Source organism: Podarcis pityusensis (genome assembly GCF_964106645.2).
Source record: "Podarcis pityusensis genome assembly, chromosome: 9".
In the NCBI taxonomy this organism is placed as follows: Eukaryota; Metazoa; Chordata; class Lepidosauria; order Squamata; family Lacertidae; genus Podarcis; species Podarcis pityusensis.
In genome coordinates, this window is record NC_138034.1 from 65284129 (window position 1) to 65305208 (window position 21080).

At 44.3% G+C, this 21080-nt stretch overlaps 1 protein-coding gene across 1 annotated transcript in view; it reads left to right on the forward strand.

Annotated features, from left to right (window-relative positions):
• PRKG2 (protein kinase cGMP-dependent 2) overlaps positions 1 to 18946 on the forward strand; it is a 68890-nt gene extending 49944 nt beyond the window's left edge. The window contains exons 11-20 of the mRNA XM_081020785.1: positions 1733 to 1883; positions 3439 to 3575; positions 3848 to 3937; positions 7145 to 7286; positions 8817 to 8980; positions 10313 to 10435; positions 13457 to 13519; positions 13746 to 13812; positions 14472 to 15568; positions 15601 to 18946. Of these exons, the coding sequence (XP_080876911.1) occupies positions 1733 to 1883; positions 3439 to 3575; positions 3848 to 3937; positions 7145 to 7286; positions 8817 to 8980; positions 10313 to 10435; positions 13457 to 13519; positions 13746 to 13812; positions 14472 to 14567 (1033 nt within the window). The 3' untranslated portion in view covers positions 14568 to 15568; positions 15601 to 18946. The remainder of the gene's footprint in view (positions 1 to 1732; positions 1884 to 3438; positions 3576 to 3847; positions 3938 to 7144; positions 7287 to 8816; positions 8981 to 10312; positions 10436 to 13456; positions 13520 to 13745; positions 13813 to 14471; positions 15569 to 15600) is intronic.
• Positions 18947 to 21080: the final 2134 nt, after the last annotated feature.

Below are 21080 nucleotides of genomic sequence, written 5' to 3' on the forward strand. Positions count from 1 at the left end.
GCACAAGGAGAAGGGGACGACAGAGGACGAGATGGTTGGACAGTGTTCTCGAAGCTACCAGCATAAGTTTGACCAAACTGCGGGAGGCAGTGGAAGACAGGAGTGCCTGGTGTGCTCTGGTCCATGGGGTCATGAAGAGTCGGACATGACTAAACAAGAACAACAAGAGCAACATAAGATCACAGCATAGAAGCATTTTGTTGTTTTCCAGCAGAGCTGCTCAGCGATGACATCTTCCAGTCCATCTATGCTTTTTGGTTTTTGTGGGGGTTTTTTAGTATTTCAGCTGTGTTGCCATAACATGTGGCACCACTGTGAGTGTCATTGGGCAATGGGGCAGGGGGCTTCCAATGCACTGGCCACAATCCAGAACCTTCCCTTAATTATTTTTTTAGTTTTCCATTCAAGTTCTTTGCATGTATGCTTTCCACTTTGCCATTCTCATAAATGATAGTAGGAAGCTCTTAAGTACAGCTGTTTAATTTTTTCTCAGAAATTCCTAGCTGCATGCAGTCTTAACCCGGGCTGCATGCAATTTTAGCCGTTCCAGCCCTTGTCCAAACTGACTTAGCCTGGCTCAACCTGGGAACAGCAGTTTGCTTTATAGCATCACTATGTGTGCACCCTCACTGCAGACAAAATGTCACCTTAAGTAAAAACTGATGTGGGATGCATTAATTATAAAGGATGGTGGCTTCAAATGGACTCTATCTGCTACTAGCACTGTATTTTTTCCTTTTAGTGCCTATCAGAACCATGGAAACACAGGCACCCGTCACAGCAATATTAGGCAGTCTCAGTATTGTTTTCATTTTGATCAGTTTTAATGGATTATCCGAAAGACCATTAATGCAGAACAGGAATCAGTGCTCAAGTTGAAGAAATTACCATTGGCATTCTGACGAGAAATTATTTGGCCCTCACTTCATTACAACAAACCTACAAAAGGCCACTGAGAGATACAATAAAAGCAGATGGCTGTTCATCAAACAAATTGCCATTTCAGACCCGAGGTACCCAAACAGAGAGATAGCAATCAATATTTAATGCCTCATGAAATGCTGCCACTAAAAAGAGACTTTCAGCAGAACAGCAGGTGACAGCTGGAATTCATCTGCATGTATTTTTGACATGTGGAGGGGAACTCTCAAAACTTCATTAGAAAAAGATCGCATTCTGTTCCTGATCAAATCTTCCTTTAAAAAACAACAACACTATTTTCCTATTATTTATGCTAACTTTTCTCCTGTAAGAAGACATGGAATTCTTTTCTCCTTTTACATGCTAAAGACATTCTAATTCAAGGAACGCTGCAAGATGTTCTTAGGAAGTCTTCTCCTCTTGAGACACACCTGCCATCGTTACTTTGATGACTTATCCAGGACAAATAACACACAACGCCTTTCCTCTGAGCCAGGAAGAAGCCATCCTTCCTATCCACACTGGTGGTTTCTTCTTAAAACTTCAGTGAGCTACGAAAAGGTCTTGAAACTAAGCTTGCAAAAACAAAATAATTTAAATGAATTTGGGGGTTCTTTTCCTGCCAGCTCAGTCAGAAAAGGGCCATCTGTGAGCTCATTGCTCCAGGTGCTTGAGGAAAGATACCTTTGAAAGACGTGGGGGAACGTTGAAAACATTTTTCAAAAAACATTATCAGACCACCGCAGCAATTCTCGGTTGCGCGCTCAGCGAGATTGAACTGAAGGGGGTGTTTTATTTCTTTTTAATGCAGAGTTTCTTCCTTGGAGCAGCTACCAAGCGACGTCTCTTTGGAGATGATACAGCTGAAAGAAAAAGTAACCCAGTTTCCTTCCTCCTGCCCATTTCAGAACCTGGAAATTGTTGCCACCCTGGGTGTTGGTGGATTCGGAAGAGTGGAACTTGTAAGAATTTGCCTTTTAAATGTTTTGACTGCCGCTTCTGATCTGAATGTTTTGCTGTACCCGCGCCAGCGTAGATGATCTTGTACTTCCTAGGGCCTCAGGATTCCCATATTTTCAAGTGCATTCTCTAACGCAGGGGTTGGCAACCTAAGGTCCGCAGGCCGGATCAGGCCCAATTGCCCTCTGGATCTGGCCCTCGGACGGTCCTGGAATCGCCGCTTGGATCGGCGTGATCGTTCGGGCTGTGCCACTTTTTTTGCAATTTTTTTGGGCGCCATTTTCCACACACACACACACCGCAGCGGCGCCTCCTCCCTCCCTCCCTCCCTCCCTCCTGGCTTCTCCCCGCCCCACAGAGGAAGGGAGCTGGGCTTTGATTGGTGCCAGCAGCCAGCCAATCCGAAGCCTTGCTGCCCGCGTGCTGACTCACCACCTGCCCTCCAGTCTCTTCACCCATGGGTGCGCTGCAGGCATTGTGGCGGGTGCGTCGTGATGGCAGCGTTGCAGGGCTTTGGCTGGAGCTTGGCGTGTCATTGAGCACTTGCGAGAAACGGTAGCTCCTCTCCCATTCTCCCTAAGAGCTACCTTCCATTACAATAGCGATCAGCACATCTTGCAAGCTGCCAATGCTGGGGAAGGGGCAGCAGTTGGCTGGCTGGCGGATTCCTCCAAATATATAAACAGGCTAAGACTCATTGCAGTTAATTGGGTCAAACCAATCAATCATATCCCCCGCCACCCATTTCTAATGTTCAGGTTGTGATTGCCATTGCACAAGAGGGAGATACCAGCAGTGTGGGAATAGGGTTTCCAGAATGATAAAAACCTTTATGAATAAAATCCTAAGTAATTGGGGAGGGAGGGAAGAGAGCAAACTACCCAATGAGGACTGAGCGTGCTCAATGGCCAATAGAATGCTGAAAAGAAAAGAAAAGTAGGGAGTGGAATTGACTGGCTGGAATCTTGAATGGCAGCGTGTCATACTGCCACACTTTGTTGCAGTTCTCACGTGTTAAATCCTCAGGTCTAGTGGTTTTCCATAGCTTCATATTCTGTGGATGCTTGATCCTATAGCCCCCTCCCCCCGAATATTTTAGAGCAGGCATGTCCAAAGTCTGTTTTGGGGGCTTAATCCGGCGCGCCGGTTGGTTTAATCCAGCCCCTGTGGCAGTTTATTTCCTGGGGTAAAATCCCAAAAAACCCTCAACACCTTCAATCCTAAAAGAAGCTCAAGAACTTTGGTTGGCCCTTTGGCTGGTCCCCATGGCCCTTCACTTCATCAGATCTGGCCCTCTTTGAAAAACGTTTGGACACCACTGTCTTAGACAAAACCGATCATATTGAAGGGCATTTTCCTCCAAAATTTTGTTAATTGTAGGGTTATAGCATATATGGACGAGAACCCCTTTCCTATCAACATAATTTCCATTATGGTCAGCACTTATCATTCTGTTCTGTCTACTCTGCAAAAAAATTGAGGGACCAGGGGAGGGTGGGAGCTTATGATCGTGTAGCCCTTTTAAACTGCTTTTTTTCCCCCCTAATGTGAACTCAGGTGAAAGTGAAGAACGAGAACATAGCATTTGCCATGAAATGTATCAAGAAGAAACACATAGTGGATACCAAACAGCAGGAGCACATTCACTCTGAAAAGAAAATTCTAGAAGAAGCCTGCTCTCCCTTCATTGTGAAGTAAATTGCTTTCTCTGTTTTCTATTCAGCTTTAACCACTGTTATAGAAAATGACACAGCCCAGGTATGCTTTAGCTTAATAATTTTCCAGCTTGCTCAGATGCTTGCGTTTTATGGGAGGTTTTGCATTGTATTATTATTTTTCCCTGGAAATTGTATTTTTAATAAACAAATTTTTTATTGTGTAAAACGTCCTGTGTGAGTTTTGCTCATAAAGGATAGCCTACAAATAATTTTAATTGACTGATTGATTTCCCTCCAATTCCCTTCAGAATGTACCGCACTTTCAAAGACAACAAATACGTTTACATGCTCTTGGAAGCCTGTCTTGGTGGTGAGCTGTGGAGTATCCTGAGAGACAGGTAATAATTTATCATTTTTTGTTTTCTACCTGAAGAATAACTTTTTTAAAAAATGATTTAGAAAGAAAGAAAGAAAGAAAGAAAGAAAGAAAGAAGCACGCCTTAAGATCCATGCTCAGTGGGGCTGTGTACAGACTACAGGTTTTTAGAAACTTTTTTTTTCTTTTCTTTTTTAATGATTTTTATTAAGGTTTCAATAAAAAGTTAGACAGAAAAACATAGAAAAGAAATACACAAATACACAATACATAATCCAAAAAAAGAAGAAAAACACAAAAAAACAAAAAGCAAAAAAAGAAACAGAGCAATTAAAAACAATATCACTTTTCATTTCCGTTTTTGAATTTACTTATTTTCTGGACTTCCTCATACCTCCCTCTTTTGTATTCCAGTCCAAATTGTTTGTCCAGCATTTTCTTTTCCACTTTTTTAATCCAAATCTTTAATCTTAATATAATATAACATCAAAATTTTACCTCTTAAGTACCAAATTTCCATTTCCTTAGACTTCTTTAATCCTAATCTTCAATCTTACTGTAATATAGCATTGAAATTTTACCTCTTAAGTACCAAATTTCCATTTCCTTAAACTTCTTTAATCCTGATCTTTAATCTTAATCTATCAGGTTTTTAGAAACTTAACAGGGCAATGTGAGTTATCTTTTTTATTATTATTTTATTTTATTTTATTTTATTTTATTTTTTTATTTATTATTACATTTGTATCCCACCTTGTGGAATGCCCTCCCATCAGATGTCAAACAGATTGACAACTATTTGACTTTCAGAAGACATCTCAAGGGAAGTTTTTAATGGTTGGAATTTTATTGTATTTTGTTGGGAGCCACCCAGACAAATGGGTGGCTTATTATTATTATTATTATTATTATTATTAACCTTTCCTCCAAGGAGCTGGCGAACATAGTTTCCCTCCTCCCTATTTTTTCCTCAAAACAACCCTGTGAGATAGTCGAAATAGAAAAATTCCTTCCTGTAGCACCTTAAAGACCAACTAAGTTAGTTCTTGGTATAAGCTTTCGTGTGCAAGCACACTTCTTCAGATACACTGAAACAGAAGTTACCAGATCCTTCTATATATTGAGAAGGTGGGGAGGGGTATTACTTAGAAGGGTGGTGGGAATCGGAGATTGGCAGATAGCTGAGATGAGCCTGTTGACGACTCTTAACGACTGTAATAGGTCTTACAGGAAAAGGCAAGGGGTGAGAAGGTGAGAAATGGCTTAGTCATGTATAATGAGATAAGAATCCAATGTCTTTGTTCAAACCAGGTTTCTCCATTGTTTTAAGTTTGGTAATGAGTTGTAATTCAGCAGCTTCTCTTTCCAGTCTATTTCTGAAATTCCTTTGTAGTAAAACAGCTACTTTGAGATCTTGTATAGAATGTCCTGGGAGATTGAAGTGTTCTCCTACTGGTTTCTCTGTTTTGTGATTCTTGATGTCAGATTTATGTCCGTTTATTCTTTGGCGTAAGGTTTGGCCTGTTTGTCCAATATAGAGAGCTGAAGGACACTGTTGGCATTTGATGGCATACACAATGTTAGACGATGAGCAATTAAATAGTCCCGAGATGGTATGTGTGATGTTGTTGGGGCCAGTGAGATAGGTTAGACTTGAAAGCGAGTGACTAGCCCAACGTCACCCAGTGAGCTTCATGGCCATTTGAACCCTGGTTTTCCAGGTCCTAGTCCAACACTCTAACCACTACACCACGCTACCCGTGGGGAAGTTTCTCGCATGGTCTCTAGACAAGGGGTTTTGAAATTACTAAAATGTTTCATAAACTTGCAATAAGGGCCCCTCCAGACCTGTGTTTTGTCGCAGGTGCATTTTACAAGTTCTTGACACAATATTAATGCGTTAGTGGTGAATTTGTGCTGCTTTAGTTTGCTCTGCAGTGCTTCCCCAGTGCTAGCACATTATTGCTGTCCAGAGGGGCTAAAGAGTAACCAAAGTAGGAGATTCATAAAATCAGAGTTTGAAGGGACTTCCAGGATCATTTAGTCCAATGCAGGAATCTCAACTAAAGAATCCTTGACAGATGGCCATTCAACCTCGGCTTTAAAATCTCCAATGAAGGAGATTAATACAGTGGTACCTCGGGTTACATACGCTTCAGGTTACAGACTCCGCTAACCCAGAAATAGTACCTCGGGTTAAGAACTTTGCTTCAGGATGAGAACAGAAATCGTGCTCCGGCGGCGCGGCGGCAGCAGCGGGAGGCTCCATTAGCTAAAGTGGTGCTTCAGGTTAAGAACAGTTTCAGGTTAAGAACGAATCTCCGGAACGAATTAAGTACTTAACCCGAGGTACCACTGTATTTTGTTGGAAGCCGCCCAGAGTGGCTGGGGAAGCCCAGCCAGATGGTCGGGGTATAAATAATAAATGATGATGATGATGATGATGATGATGATTACCTCCGGAGGGAGTCCATTCCCCTGTCGAACAGCTCTTGCTGTTGGAAACTTCTTCCTGATGCTAAGTCAGAATCTCCTGTCTTGCAACTTGAAGCCATCGGTTTGAGGCCTACCCTCTGGAGCAGGAGAAAATACATCACAGAACATTTCTGGTACAGTGGTACCTCGGGTTACAGACTCTTCAGGTTACATACGCTTCAGGTTACAGACTCCGCTAACCCAGGAATAGTACCTCGGGTTAAGAACTTTGCTTAGGATGAGAACAGAAATTGTGCTCTGGCGGCAGTGGGAGGCCCCATGAGCCTAAAGTGGTACCTCAGGTTAAGAACAGTTTCAGGTTAAGAACAGACCTCCAGAATGAATTAAGTTCTTAACCTGAGGTATTAAGAAGTTGAATGATTTCAACAGGAAGTTCTTTGATACAAACTGACTGCTAATGAAGCAGTGTGACTGATTGATTTCCCTCAACTGCCCCCAAACTTTTGCACACACAAATAGAATTGGAAGTGGTTTGGGGCATAACCACTCCCTAAATAGCATCATGAGCACAAATAATCATGAACGTGCCATGAAAATGAAATCTGTAGGAGCCCTCAGGCTATATACTACAGCCGCAGACATGCTTGTTTAGACCCAGCTCTCCTTGTATCAAATAAAATGTGAGAGAGATAGAGGATCTTAATTTCTGGAGCTCAAGGATTGCATGGGATATGGAGGAACTACAGAACTACAGCCAGTGTGAAAAAGATGGGAAATGTTTGCTTGTTTTCAGAGGGAGCTTTGATGAAACCACTACAAAGTTCTGTGTTGGATGTGTGACGGAAGCCGTCGAATATTTGCATTACATCAGTGTGATCTACAGGGACTTGAAGCCCGAAAATTTAATTTTGGACGCTCAAGGATATATAAAGCTGGTGAGGTTGTGGTTGGTTGGTTGGTTGGTTTGTTTTTCTTTAATGCCCATAACTGTCCTGCAGAGAGAAGCTTGCTTTTCATCCAGTGCCATGCCCGTTAAAGGGAAATTTTAAGAGCACTTAATCCTTGAAGCCTCTGTCGCCCTCAACCCGAGGGTTAGGAAGGAATATTATTCCCCTGGGTGTGTCGATTCCACCCCCTTCCTCCCAGGTTACAATTTTAATTCACAAGAATCTTCCTGTAAATTGCTTGCTTGGTCTAAGCGGAAGGAATGATCCTCGAGGTCAGCAATTGTGGGAGGCCTCGTGGGTCAGATCTGGGCCTCTGAGGAATATAGTTTACCAGCCCAAAGTCAAAGGGAACATTCACAAAGAACGGAAACTTCCTTGCACTCCACTTGGGTAGAGTGAGGGTGGAAACCAGCAAGCCACCCGTAATCTCCTCCTTCCATGAACCACCCAGTTTCCGACTGATGAATTGCATCCATATTTTAACACAGACTCTTAATAGGTTCTTGACATACCTGTGGGCAGCAGAACCAAAGTACCCCCTCAAAATGCTAAGGTGAAAATAGGATAATGGAAGGGCCATAGCTCAATATACATGCCAATGTTGAGATTCAACCCCTGGTGTCTACAAGTTGGGCTGGGAAAGACTTTTGTCCAAAACCATGGAGAGCTGCTACTGGTTCGGATAGACCACGGTTTCCCAAACTGGGGTCTCCAGCCTGGACTACAACTCCCATCATCCCTAGCTAGCAGGACCAGTGTCACTGCCTCCTGTGGGAACGAGTTCCATAATTTAACTATGTGCTGGGGAATTAAAAGACTTTTCTGGAAGTCAGTGTAGGCACCAAGCTGCCAGAGGGAGCAGGAACAGATGGAAGAGAAAAGCAACCTTTTTGCCATCCTGTACATTTTAAGTACAGTGGTACCTTGGTTCTCAAACGCCTTGGTACTCTAACAACTTGGAACCCAAACACTGCAAACCTGGAAGTGTTCTGGTTTGTGAACATTTTTTGGAAGCCGAACATGCTCCGTTTTGAGTGCCACACTTCCATTTTGAGTGTTACGCTGAGGTCTGTTTGTTTTTGCTATTTATTTTGTGTTTTTGTTTTTGCGGCTCTTTTGTTTTTGTGACTGTGTGGAACTCAGTTCAGCTACTGATTGATTGTGTGACCACAGTACATTGTTTATTGGTTTCATTTTATGGATCAATGGTTTTGTTAGATAGTAAAATCCATGTTCAGTTGCTGTTTTAGAGGTTGTTTTTAAAAGTCTGGAACGGATTAATCCATTTTGCATTACTTTCTATGGAAAAGTGTGTCTTGTTTTTAGAAATGCTTTGGTTTTGGAACGAACCTCCGGAACGGATTAAGTTTGAGAACCAAGGTACCACTGTAAATGGTAGCCCACTTCCCTTGGCCTTCCAAAGCCCACTTGTAAATGCCCTGGGTTGCACAAAAATGAGAACAGCCAAAGCTAAATGCCTCACTATCTAATGATAGTATTTGCTCTTCTCCCCATGAGGTTGATTTTGGGTTCGCTAAGAAGATTGGAGCTGGGCAAAAGACCTGGACGTTCTGCGGGACTCCCGAGTACGTTGCCCCTGAAGTAATCCTGAATAAAGGACACGATTTCAGCGTGGACTTCTGGTCCCTTGGTATCCTAGTGTATGAGCTGCTGACAGGAAAGTAAGTGCCATGTCAGTTACCTCAGGAATCACTGCTTCTATGAACTTTTTACACAAATAAGTTATTTGCTGTTGTTTTGCTTGGTTATTATATTGTGAGGAGAGTCCATATTGTAGAGCCCACACTTTATAGTTGGGGTGAGGAACCTTTTTTTAAAAAATTGAGAGCTGTTTCTGTGGAAGTAATTGAGGAGTGGGGCCTGCATGCCAGCAGTGGGCAGGGGTGAAGCCATTTGTGGGTGGGGACACAGCCAAAAGTGGGAGGGGCCAGTCCTTTTTTTCTCTTTCTGCCACCTTCTTTCTCTCTCCCATTTTCTTGAACCCCCTTCTCTCTGTCTTCCCCCCTGTCCTGGTGGGGGGGATGTCATGAGAGGGTGGGATCCAGTTCTCAGAGGACTGAAATCAGCCCTAAGGCCACCAATTGGCTACTCACCAATTGGCTTCTTCTCCTTCATCTCCACATGGTGCTCTCCTACTTCCTCTATCTTCTTCCAACAAAATCCCTTGCTCAACCCCTTCTGTCTCAGCCATTGCCCACCGTAATCCTGGCAACCCCTGTTTGCCCAGACTCAAGGATCTCTCTTTGCACTTCTTAATAACTTCCCCCTCAGGCAATGTCTGGAACAGAAGCTTAGCCTGAATTTTATACTGCTAAATCTGACACCTATCTGTTCATCTTGATTCTCAAAACACTGGTTAAATCTCAGCTCCCAGGAACCTAGGGGAAGGCAGGGCCCCCACAAATCCATAACAATACATTCATATTTCAGAATGATCTCTGTTTAAGGTTCAGTGTAGCCAAACTGTTAGGGGGTCTAGCTTTCTCCCTTCTCCTTCCTTCCTTCCTTCCTTCCTTCCTTCCTTCCTTCCTTTCTTTCTTTCTTTCTTTCTTTCTTTCTTTCTTCATTCAGATTTGCATGGGCATTAAACAGGAAATAATACAGCTCAGTGGTAGAGCATCTGCTTTGCAAACAAGAGTCACCAGGTTCAATCCCCAGTATCTTCATTTAAAAGCACCAGGTAGCAGGTCATAGATTCATAGAATTGTAGAGAGTTGGAAGGGACCACAAAGATCATCTAGTCCAACCCGGTGGAAGAGACCCTGGATTGCTGCTACCAGTCAAAGTAGACAATACTGGGCCGCTAGGACAATTAGTGAGACTTCCTATAAAACAGCTTTCTGCGAATTTTACCTGTACCTAAAATAGAATTTCTCTTTTGTCATTACTAACTCCTTTTTACTCGAGCATTTTTTCTTTTTTTCTTTTCCTTCTCTCTCTCTCCCCCCATCCCACCCCCAATCCATTTCTAAAAATCGTGACATTTACTCTAGTCCTCCATTTTCTGGGGTCGATCAAATGATGACCTACAATTTGATTCTGAAAGGCGTCGAAAGGCTGGATTTTCCCAGGATAATAACAAAGCGGCCTGAAGACTTGATTCGGCGGCTCTGCAGGTGAGGAGGGCAATTTTGTCGCGAAGGTGTGAAAAGAATACTTTAGCCGTGTTACATTCTGCCAGGCGCCCAAAATCAAAGCTTGTTAAACTTAAGTCAAAACCTATCTTTTCTCACTTTTGAAGCAAAAAAGATCCTGCTTAGATGTTTGGGTGTTAACTATTAAACTGAGGGTGTTTAGGTTTTTTTTATTTAAAAAAATGCATTGTTTGCTTAATGTTTACCGGGTGTGAGATACTTTATTATTTATTTTACAATGCAGTTCCATTCAACTATTGCTACTTGATTGCTCTGTCCACTTTGGGCATTCTGAGTGAAGGTAGATATGCACAATCAAAGTCTATAGCCAGGCTGCCTATTTATGCTCAGGCAACTTTTGCCCAGACCCAAAGCCTCACTGGGGCCTGCTGTCTCCCTGACTCTTCTCTTCAGATTGGGTTGCACTTGTTTCTGTGTTAATCAGCTGAATTTTGGCTTCCCTGTTCACATTAAAATCTTCCTCGCAAGTTGCTAGGCAACCAACATAAAACCGAAGACGTGAACTGAAAGTTGCTGCCAATTCTCCCCTTGAAGGCTGAGGTTCTGAGGCCTTTACCTTGTTTTCAAAGGCCTGCTTCTTGGGACTTTGGGATGGGCACGCCCCATTCTTGCAAGTCCATTGCACATGGAGGTAAAAAAAAAAAGGGGCAGGTGATTCAACGGCCTTGCTGAAGCTGAGCCAGCCCAGTTCTTGGCTGTGCCTCGATGGGAGACCACCTGGAGACAGACATCTGTCACCAGAGAAAGAGACAGAAGACCAGGCAAACTGGAAGATCAAGGTTGCTGCAGAAGGGCACATGGACCCTGATCCAGGACCTCTCTTCCTGGTCTTCTGTTTGCCCCACTTCAAGCAGCCTGGATTCATTGACTCAGCACCTCAGTGTCCTGAATGAACCCCCCATCTGTTCATGCTCTTAGCCTCCTGTCTTATAATTAACTACAAGCCTGCAGCAGTTTTAATATGGCACACAGCGTACAGGAAGCTTCTACTCTGCTATACCTTGAGTGAGCAAAGTAGCGATGATCAGAGCATTGGTGCTGCACCCTTTGCAGTAAGGATGAGTCGTCGCCTTTGGCTTTTATAATTTCTTCTGTTGTGGGGGGGGGGGGAAATGGGGTTTGGTTTTTACAGCCTCGGCCCCCTCCCCTATCAAGAGAAAAGATATCCCTTTCATCTTGGTCAGAGATGAAACAGTGATGCTGTTATGTACTGAGTTTAATAGGATCCAAAATACAGCAGTCTGATTGGTCCTAGAACAATAGGAGTCAGAATACAGAAGTCTGATTGGTCCTAGAACAATAGGATTCAGAATGCAGCAGCCTGATTGGTCCTAGAACAATAGGATCCAGAATGCAGCAGTCTGATTGGTCCTAGAACAATAGGATCCAGAATGCAGCAGTCTGACTGGTCCACAGGAGCCACCCAATCCAGCTCCAGGTGGAAGTGAATCCGCAACCTGATTGGCCTACATGAGAATCCCGGAATTAGCCAATCACGTGGGGGTATTGTGTAAATAATGTATATAAAGCAGACATCCTGGGGGAACTTCCATTCCTCCTCACCACTATGAGCTGAATAAAGAGCATGAAATCCACTCTCGACTCCAAGTATATTTCAGAGGCAACAAAGAAAACAAGGCAAGCTGTTGATCTCTATTGATCTGTTTGCAAGTAGAGTCTCTACATGCAAGGAGGCGAGGGATCTCAGAACAAAGGTGTGTGACAACCCCTTAGCCCAGTGCTTCTCAACCTGTGGGTCCCCAACATCTGGGGACCCACAGGTTGAGAAAGGCTGCCTTAGCCAAAGACCACCCACAAGCATCATACAAGCAACACAGAAAGAGGCGGTCTACAACAGAAATTTGAGAACAAAATAAAAAAATTCCTTCCGGTAGCACCATAGAGACCAACTGAAGACGTGTGGATGCACATGAAAGCTCATACCAATAACAAACTTAGTTGGTCTCTAAGGTGCTACTGGAAGGAATTTTTTAATTTTGTTTCAACTACGGCGGACCAACACGGCTACCTACCTATAACTAGAAATTGTGAGAGTATGACTTGTCCTCTGTCTGTCAAGATCCCTGCTAATGTTTGCTGGTTGCCTTTTCCTGGCCAGTCTGGATCATTCTTTTGCTACTGTGAATGCCATGACTCCATAATCCATTATCAACATTTGTTAAACCTGTTTCACAGAGGGGAGGCTCGGGAAGAATTTCCTGCTATGTGACTAGGGGAGTCTCAAGGCTGGCTAGGGATCAACATGGCCGCTTTGTTGCTCTCTGTACCCTTTCAGCTCAGGTTTTACTGGTAAAAGTGATCTTTCATCAAGGAATTGGCAGGTTCGTTGAGAAAACGGGACCAAATAGGTGCACCTGGAAACTTTGCCACTATTTAACTGAGCCATGCTGCAAAGGCCATTTTGCACCACCTGTAGGTTTTGACATTTTGTGGACATGTGGTACGTGTAAATGCACTTATTCCCATACATTTATGATGACATGTCATTGATTTTTCATAACTCTTCTCTATCTCTCACTTGAGAGAGAAGTTGCCAAGGGTTTCAAACCATGGGTAGGGAGCGCATGCATGCACTTGCAAACATAGGGAGCCCAACAAAATGAACATTACTAGAAATCAGCCCCACTTCCTGCGGACCAAGAGCATGTTATTTATAAGGTCATGCTGAAAGTTTCTCTGCCTTGATTTTAAATATAAAGCTGGTGCAAATGGAGGTTTTCTGGGGGAAACCCTTTGAAGTTTCAGATCTGTTTGCTAACAGGCAACTGAAGGGTACCAGGTTGAGGAAGGCTGATTTAGGCATGCATATATATATATATATATATATATATATATATATATATATATATATGATCCAACCTGTTGAATTGCATTAGAACACAGAAGGTGATAGTATTATTAAATTACGAAGCTTTCAAATTATGGAGCATTGACTTTGCTTTTGTTTTGTTTTGTTTATAGGCAAAATCCTACCGAGAGGTTAGGAAATCTGAAGAATGGTATCCATGATATTAAGAGGCATAGGTAAGGAAAGGAACGGCGGGGTTCCTTGCAAACCAGGGTCGCTTCTTTTTCTCCTTCTTTTGTCTCTGATGCTGTAGAGCAGAGGAGAAACATGGAAGTCTTTTTGTGGCCAGAAAGGCAGGACGGAGGTGTGATGTTGTTTCCTTCCAAGACAGATGCGCCTCTCGTCTTATAACCACTGAAGCCTGCTTCACTGATCTTCTTGTTCTGAACCTTCCTTCCTAAGGTGGCTGAACGGTTTTAACTGGGAAGGACTCAAGGCAAGGAAGTTAACGTCTCCTTTAAAAAGAGAGGTACTGAGAACGTCATACTATGTGACATTAAACGCTTGTCTTTTGACCATTTGCACAAGGGTGAAGTCTCGTTTGCGTCAGAAGGGCCGAGCGGGGATTCGAACTCTGGTCTCACAGAACCTCTCTTCCACGTCGACGGTGCTTGATTTCATTTGGGCAGGATCAGTGGATAGTTGCAATGAGTTGCTTGACATGATGTTATCCCAGCATGCTTTGGGAATGTGGCTAGGAAGTCGTTCAAAGCCTATGTGCCTTAAATGCCATTGGGGTTGGACTAGGTGATGATGATGATAATTGTAATAATTTTATTATTTGCACCCCACACATCTGACAGGGTTGCCCCAGCCACTCTGGGCAGCTCCTAGCATATACAGAAACATAATCAAACATTAAAAACTTCCCTATACAGGGCTGCCTTCAGATGCCTTCTAAAGATTGCATAGCTCCTTATTTCCTTGACATCTGGTGGGAGGGCGTTCCACAGGGCGGGTGCCACTACCGAGAAGGCCCTCTGCCTGGTTCCCTGTAACTTCACTTCTTGCAGTGAGGAACCGCCAGAAGGCCCTCGGAGCTGGATCTCAGCTGATAGTTATGATTCTGTAACTGCTTTTTGCCTGGTGTCCCCCTTAAGATTTTCTTTACACGTGTTTCTTTCGCAGCTTTCTGGTCCGATGGATTACAGCTACTTCGACCGATACCCTCCTGAACAGGGAACCCCACCAGATGAGCTTTCAGGCTGGGATAAAGACTTCTAAGAGGAGAAAAGAAGAAGCAGGCTTATAGATCAACAAATTCGAGCATCCACAGATTGTTTGTAGTAGTCATGTAACACAATTGTTAGGAGCCCAACCCAGCTGCATTCAGATCAAGGAGACTTCTGCATTTAGAGTGAGCTGGATACAGATGCGGACACCCCCCCCTTTATCTTGCTTTGCAACTTCACAGCATGACGGTTTTTTGCCTTGTCCTTTGAAGGATGGGGCAGTGGCAGTGGCAAGAAGCACCACTCCCTGTTTAATTGCAAACAGAAGTAGTTCTTCATCTCTTGCAGAGATGTGTGACACAGTGATACCTCGGAAGTCCAACGCAATCCGTTCCGGAAGTCCGTTCGACTTCCAAAGCTCCTACAGCCAATCAGAAGCCACGTCAGACGTTCGGGTTCCAAAGAACGTTCTCAAACCAGAACAGTCACTTCTGGGTTTGTGGCGTTCGGGAGCAAAAACGTTCGACTTGCAAGGTGTTTGGGATCCAAGATATGACTGTATTGGCAACCGTGAGCCCTCAGTATGAGGAATGGAAAGATGCAGGAGAGCAGAGCAGCATTCTGAATGGGTTCGTGGAGGTGGCCTATTCTGGTCATCTCCCAGGGTAAACAAAATCCACACTTAAAAGTAGCTTTTTAAATATCCCGCTCATGTTGTGATGTACATAAGCCCCACGTGAAGCACTCAGGAGCCAAGCTGTATTTTAAGTAGGGCTTTATTCCAGCTGCAGTCTTGCATCAGCATAATGCAGTCTTCTTAACATCCAGGAATTGGCATACACAGGTGGGATTACTGCATACGCATATGCACCATACATATGCATTCCTACAGAAAAATGCTATTAATATCTGTGCAGAGAGGAGCTAAAAGGATTGTGCAATATTGTTACAAGATGGCCAACTTACACTTTCAACAAGAAAGGCAATTATTGCAGAACAATTACGTTCAGTATGGTAGACTTTCCCCAAAATAACTGTTCTCTGTGTGTGGGTGTATATATATATACATATATAGAGAGAGAGAGAGAGAGAGAGAGAGAGAGAGAGAGATTTAGCAGAGATTTCAGCATATATTTCTGAAGTCGATTCCTGTGCATTATTGGTGCTTCACAACATATTGAAAAACCATGAAGAAAAACATATTGAAAAAACAAAGAGCTGGAATTGGCTGCAGCTCCTCGCTTAGTATATGCCTAGTGCGGAAACTTGTTTTCACTGCCCTTAGGTTTTGATCTTTCCTAATATTTTTGTCAGTCTGCCTGGTAACTGGAAACCAACAGGCCCCTAGAGGATCACATCTTACCCACTTGGACAAAAAGCATTATTCCTTTCTTGACTGGCCATGTTTTAACAGAGAGAGATTTTTAAAAGCATAGGTCCTGTTTCTATTTTGTAGAAAATGTTTAGTCTTCCAGTCTAATTGAAAAAACAAGTTGAATTAGAAATAGAAATCAAAGACCTTTTTGTTTCTTCCATTGTGGAGCAGTGGCTCGATGGCAAAAATGCAGAGAGCGACAAAGGAAGCTGTCATATTTCACATCAGGCCATCTAGTTCAGTGTTGTCAACACTGGCTGGCAACAGCTCTCCAGTGTGGTCTTTCCCAGTGCTATCAGCAGATGCCAGAAAATGAACTTGGGCAGATAAAGCATGTGCTCTGGCCTTTCCAAGATCTAAAGCCCGAGGTTCATGAAGGAGATACTTACATGACCCAGTTTAGGGACTGCAGGTGTAGCCTTATTAGACTTTACCGATTGGTGGGCTCTGCGTTGCTCCCGGACGGGAGGAAGGAAGTCAAATGACACCGAGGGTTGGTTCAGAGAAAGAGTTCTTTTATTCTGCTCTCCGGATAGCAGAAGGCATTTGCGTGGTCAGTCCACAGCAAGTCCAAAGAAATGAGAGATTACATGCAGTATATATATCCTCCAGGCACCCTCTCCCCCCTTCCCCAGGAATCGAGCCACGTCAGCTTGTACACGCAGGTTGACATCACAGATGTTCCTGCTCCGGCACTCTTAACCATAAAAGGGCATTCCTTCCTATACTTCTGACCATAAAAGGATATCCCTCCTGTACTTCTGACCATAAAAGGATCTTCCTGTTCCTACTCTTATCTTGGAGCAAGAGGTCACCATCTCCAAGAACACCCTCTGGCGCTGTTCCCAGACTAGGTCTGTGCGTCTTTTCTGGTCAGGATATAAGATAAGACACAGACGTGTCTTCCCTGTTCTACTGGTACAGTCAAGGCCATCCTTGCCATCACAAACTGATAAAGGAGAGGGCTCTGAGCACTTGTTTATACAGCTGGGTTTCAGCTCAAGAGCTCAAGTTAAAGCATTTTAGCTAAGGAAAAATAGGGATTTTGGTGCAGTTTCAAACTGCCTGCACAGTCAGTTTTGGGTTTGGGAAACCCATTCCTTCACAGGGACTTCTGAAGTTCAACCCCACAGACTGACAGCAGAACAGCAAAGGGGTTGTGTGTTTTTTTCCTGTGACCCTGTATCTCTGGAAGGGGTGATAACCAGGGATCCTACAAGGGTGGCATGATGAAGTCTTGTTGGAGGACACAGCCAGCTTGAGGATTCGCTACTGCCACCTTGTGACAATGGCTGCATAGGAAGGCAGTGGCCTGCTTTCTAAACCCACCTCAGGGAGATGGTGCCATAGCATTTGACCACCTGGTGTGATAATGAACTTGGGGGAAGTCGGCACAAATCAAAGTTCCCACTTGCTTTTGAATCTTAGGAGCAGCGGCTGTCAATAACATTATTTGTTGAAAAAAATTGGTGCAACACAGCAGGACCGTGAGCAGCGGAAAAGGTGCCGCTGGGATCGTTGTCAGATCATATAATTCACACATTCAAGGCCCAGTACCACCAGTTAAAAGAGGGCTCCTGGCAAGGCTGGGGAAGATTTGTGCCTGGGATTTGGGGGAGCTGTTGCCAGGCAAAGGAGACTTTCCTGGGCGAGGTGGTCCATCTCCGCATAAGGCAGCTGCAGAAATAATAATAATAATAATAATAATAATAATAATAATTTATTTATTTATACCCTGCCCATCTGGCTGGGTCCCCCCAGCCACTCTGGGCGGCTTCCAACAAAATATTAAAATATAATAGTCCTTCAGATATTAAAAGCTTCCCTAAACAGGGCTGCCTTCAGATGTCTCTTAAACGTCTGGTAGTTTTTTCCCCTTTGACATCTGGTGGGAGGGTGTTCCACAGGGCGGGTGCCACTACTGAGAAGGCCCTCTGCCTGGTTCCCTGTAACTTGACTTCTCACAGTGAGGGAACCGTCAGAAGGCCCTCGGCACCGGACCTCAATGTCCGGGCAGAACAATGGGGGTGGATACGCTCCTTCAGGTGTACTGGACTGAGGCCGTTTAAGGCTTTAAAGGTCAGCAGCAACACTTTGAATTGTGCTTGGAAACATCCTGGGAGCCAATGTAGATCTTTCAAGACTGGTGTTATGTGGTCTTGGCAGCCGTTCCCAGTCACCAGTCTGGCTGCCACATTCTGGATTAGTTGTAGTTTCCGGGTCAGCTTCAAAGGTAGCCCCACGTAGAGCGCATTGCAGTAGTACAAGTGAGAGATAGCTAGAGCATGCACCACTCTGGTGAGACAGTCTGCGGGCAGGTAGGGCCTCAGCCTGCGTACCAGATGGAGCTGGTAGACAGCTGCCCTGGACACAGATTTGACCTGTGCCTCCATGGACAGCTGCGAGTCCAAAATGACTCCCAGGCTGTGCACCTGGTCCTGCAGTGGCACAGTTACCCCATTCAGGACCAGGGAGTCCTCCACACCCGCCCGCCTCCTGTCCCCCAGAAACAGTACTCTGTCTTGTCAGGATTCAAGGCAGAGATGGAAAATGTATTGGGCCTTTGGCTGTTATTGAACCACAACTCCCATCAGCCCTAGTTAGCACACCCAATGCTCAAGGGTAATGGGAGTTGTAGTCCTTGTAGTGTCGGGGGGGCACCTGGTGACTCATCCCTGATCCTATAGAAAACACTCAAGTGCTTGCTGGTACCAGTTAGTAATACCAAAGACTGTGCGGTGTCTCCAAGATCTGTGTCTTCTTTAGTGCACATCATCTATATTTTTGTGCCCCGTTTCTAGAAGGTATCAAAAATGTAAAGGCTGTAAAACTTTTTTTAAAAAGAGAAAATAGATGGGTTGTTTTTTTCCAGTTTATTTGTATATATGCCCAGTTTTCATATATGCCTATTTTTTAAATGAGAAAGTATATGTTGGTTTTATTACACAAGAGTGCTGCTGGTATGTACACACAGGGAGAGAAATGCCTTTGTCCTTTTTAAACCGGCTGTAAAATGCATTGTGTGCACAAATAAATCTATTACACGGCACCTTCAACATGCTCTGTTTGTGTTTTCCAACACCCTCCTTCATGGCTGGCCAGAATGAGGTCTTCATTGCATTGGTATTGCAATGTATTGCAATGTATTGACATCAGTGGAGTCTTTACTTGGGAGTAAATGCAATCTGTTTAGGACTGTGGATGGAAGACATTTATTTCGAGAAACAATTATTTGGGGATTTCTTCTTCTTCTTCTTCTTCTTCTTCTTCTTCTTCTTCTTCAAGCCAGATTCCTAACTGGAAATAGCTTATCCACAAGGGTTTTCCTCTTGGTTAAGGAGAACAAAGGAGATGATCGGTTGGGTTCTATAACAGTGCTCTTTACGGTCCAAAAGTAACACCTAGTATTGCATTTGGAAGTGGGTTGAAAGCCAATACGAACTCTGTATGGAGCGCAGGTGTAACTTGTTCCCGGTGGTGAAAACACCAGGCAGATGGAAAGTAGTTTTGCGCAGGAAATTTTGAGGGTAATTCAGATGCTGGCTTTGCCGCAAAAGGGCTAATTGCTTTGCCAACTGAATGCAGGCAGTAAATGCAAAACCCACTGGTGTAGCCGTGGTCCCATCTTCAATTGCCAGATGCAGAGACCAAAGCATCTAGAAAACCCATGGAGAAGTCCCAAAGCCCATTTACTAGCCTATATTCTTTTATAAGGTGACAAAATGCAATCCTGCTCTTTAAAGGCCAGACATCTGCTCCGTGTTTCTCTAAAGTCAAGTGACATTTTCTTGGTCGTGTTATTGCCTGCAACTCCAGGCAAAAGCCGCGGCGGGGAGCACACAGCTTCCAGAGTTAGGGCCTTTTTGCTGTTGCTGTTACAAAGAAGGTGCCAGCATGGGTTGAAAATGTGGGTGTGGGAAGCTGTGCCACTTAATCACTCATCACTTCACTAATTATATCCCCAAGGCCCATGGCACCCTTGGGCAGCTGCCAGGACCCAGGCAACCTGGCAAGGTTTGCCGTGCCCACTAGTTTTAAGCAATTTTTTCCCCAGCACGCCACCTCAAAAAGGATATTGGGAGAGGTTAAGGAAAGGACAACCAAATTCATCACGGGGGTGGAACAACTATGAAGAAACGTTGCAGCATTTGGGACATCTTAGTTCAGAGAAAAGGCGAGGAAGAGGCGAGGTGATAGAAGGGCATAGAATTATTCATACACAAAGTGGATAAAGTTTTCCTCCCTCCCTCCCAATGCCTGAACTCATGGACAACTGAGTGTTGGAAAATACAGGACAGATATAAAGCAGTACTTTTCCACATAGGGCACAATTAAACTATGGAACTTGCTTCTAACCAAGGGGTGCCAACTTGAATAAAATATTTGGGCATTGCTCATTTACTTTGGTAAAAAGGTAAAAGTAAAGGGACCCCTGACCATTAGGTCTAGTCGCGGCCGACTCTGGGGTTGCGGCGCTCATCTCGCTTTATTGACTGAGCTTCCGGGTCATTGGCGTACAGCTTCCGGGTCATGTGGCCAGCATGACTAAGCCACTTCTGGTGAACCAGAGCAGCGTACGGAAACGCCGTTTACCTTCCCGCCGGAGTGGTACCTATTTATCTACTTGCACTTTGACGTGCTTTCGAACTGCTAGGTTGGCAGGAGCAGGGACCAAGCAATGGGATCTCACCCCGTGGTGGGGATTCAAACCGCCGACCTTCTGATCAGCAAGTCCTAGGCTCTGTGGTTTAACCCACAGCACCACCTGCGTCCCTCATTTACTTTGGTGGCCCCCCTCAAATATTTTTTTGGGGGGTGCCGAAGGGACCTTGGCCCCTAGGAGTTGGCTCCTATGCTCCTAACTTGGATTTGATTGTGGCTATCACTGCCTGCCACTGTGTTGCCAGGCTGGTCTTTGCAGTCATCTGCCTCCCACCTGGATCTGGCCAGGTTTGTAGTGTCAGATTAAACCCGCGGGGAGGCTTGCAAATTATGTCCTAATACGCTTTTGTAATTGTCTTTCAAAATCAAGTCTTTTGATCCACTGTCGCGGGGGCCCCAGAAGGCATGGGGCCCATAGACCTGCTCTTCCTATTTGGTAATCTGGCACTGAACATCTGAACATCTGGCTGGCCACAGAACAATTGACTTGATGGGCTTTCAGTCTGATCCAGGTGTAGTATTCCTATA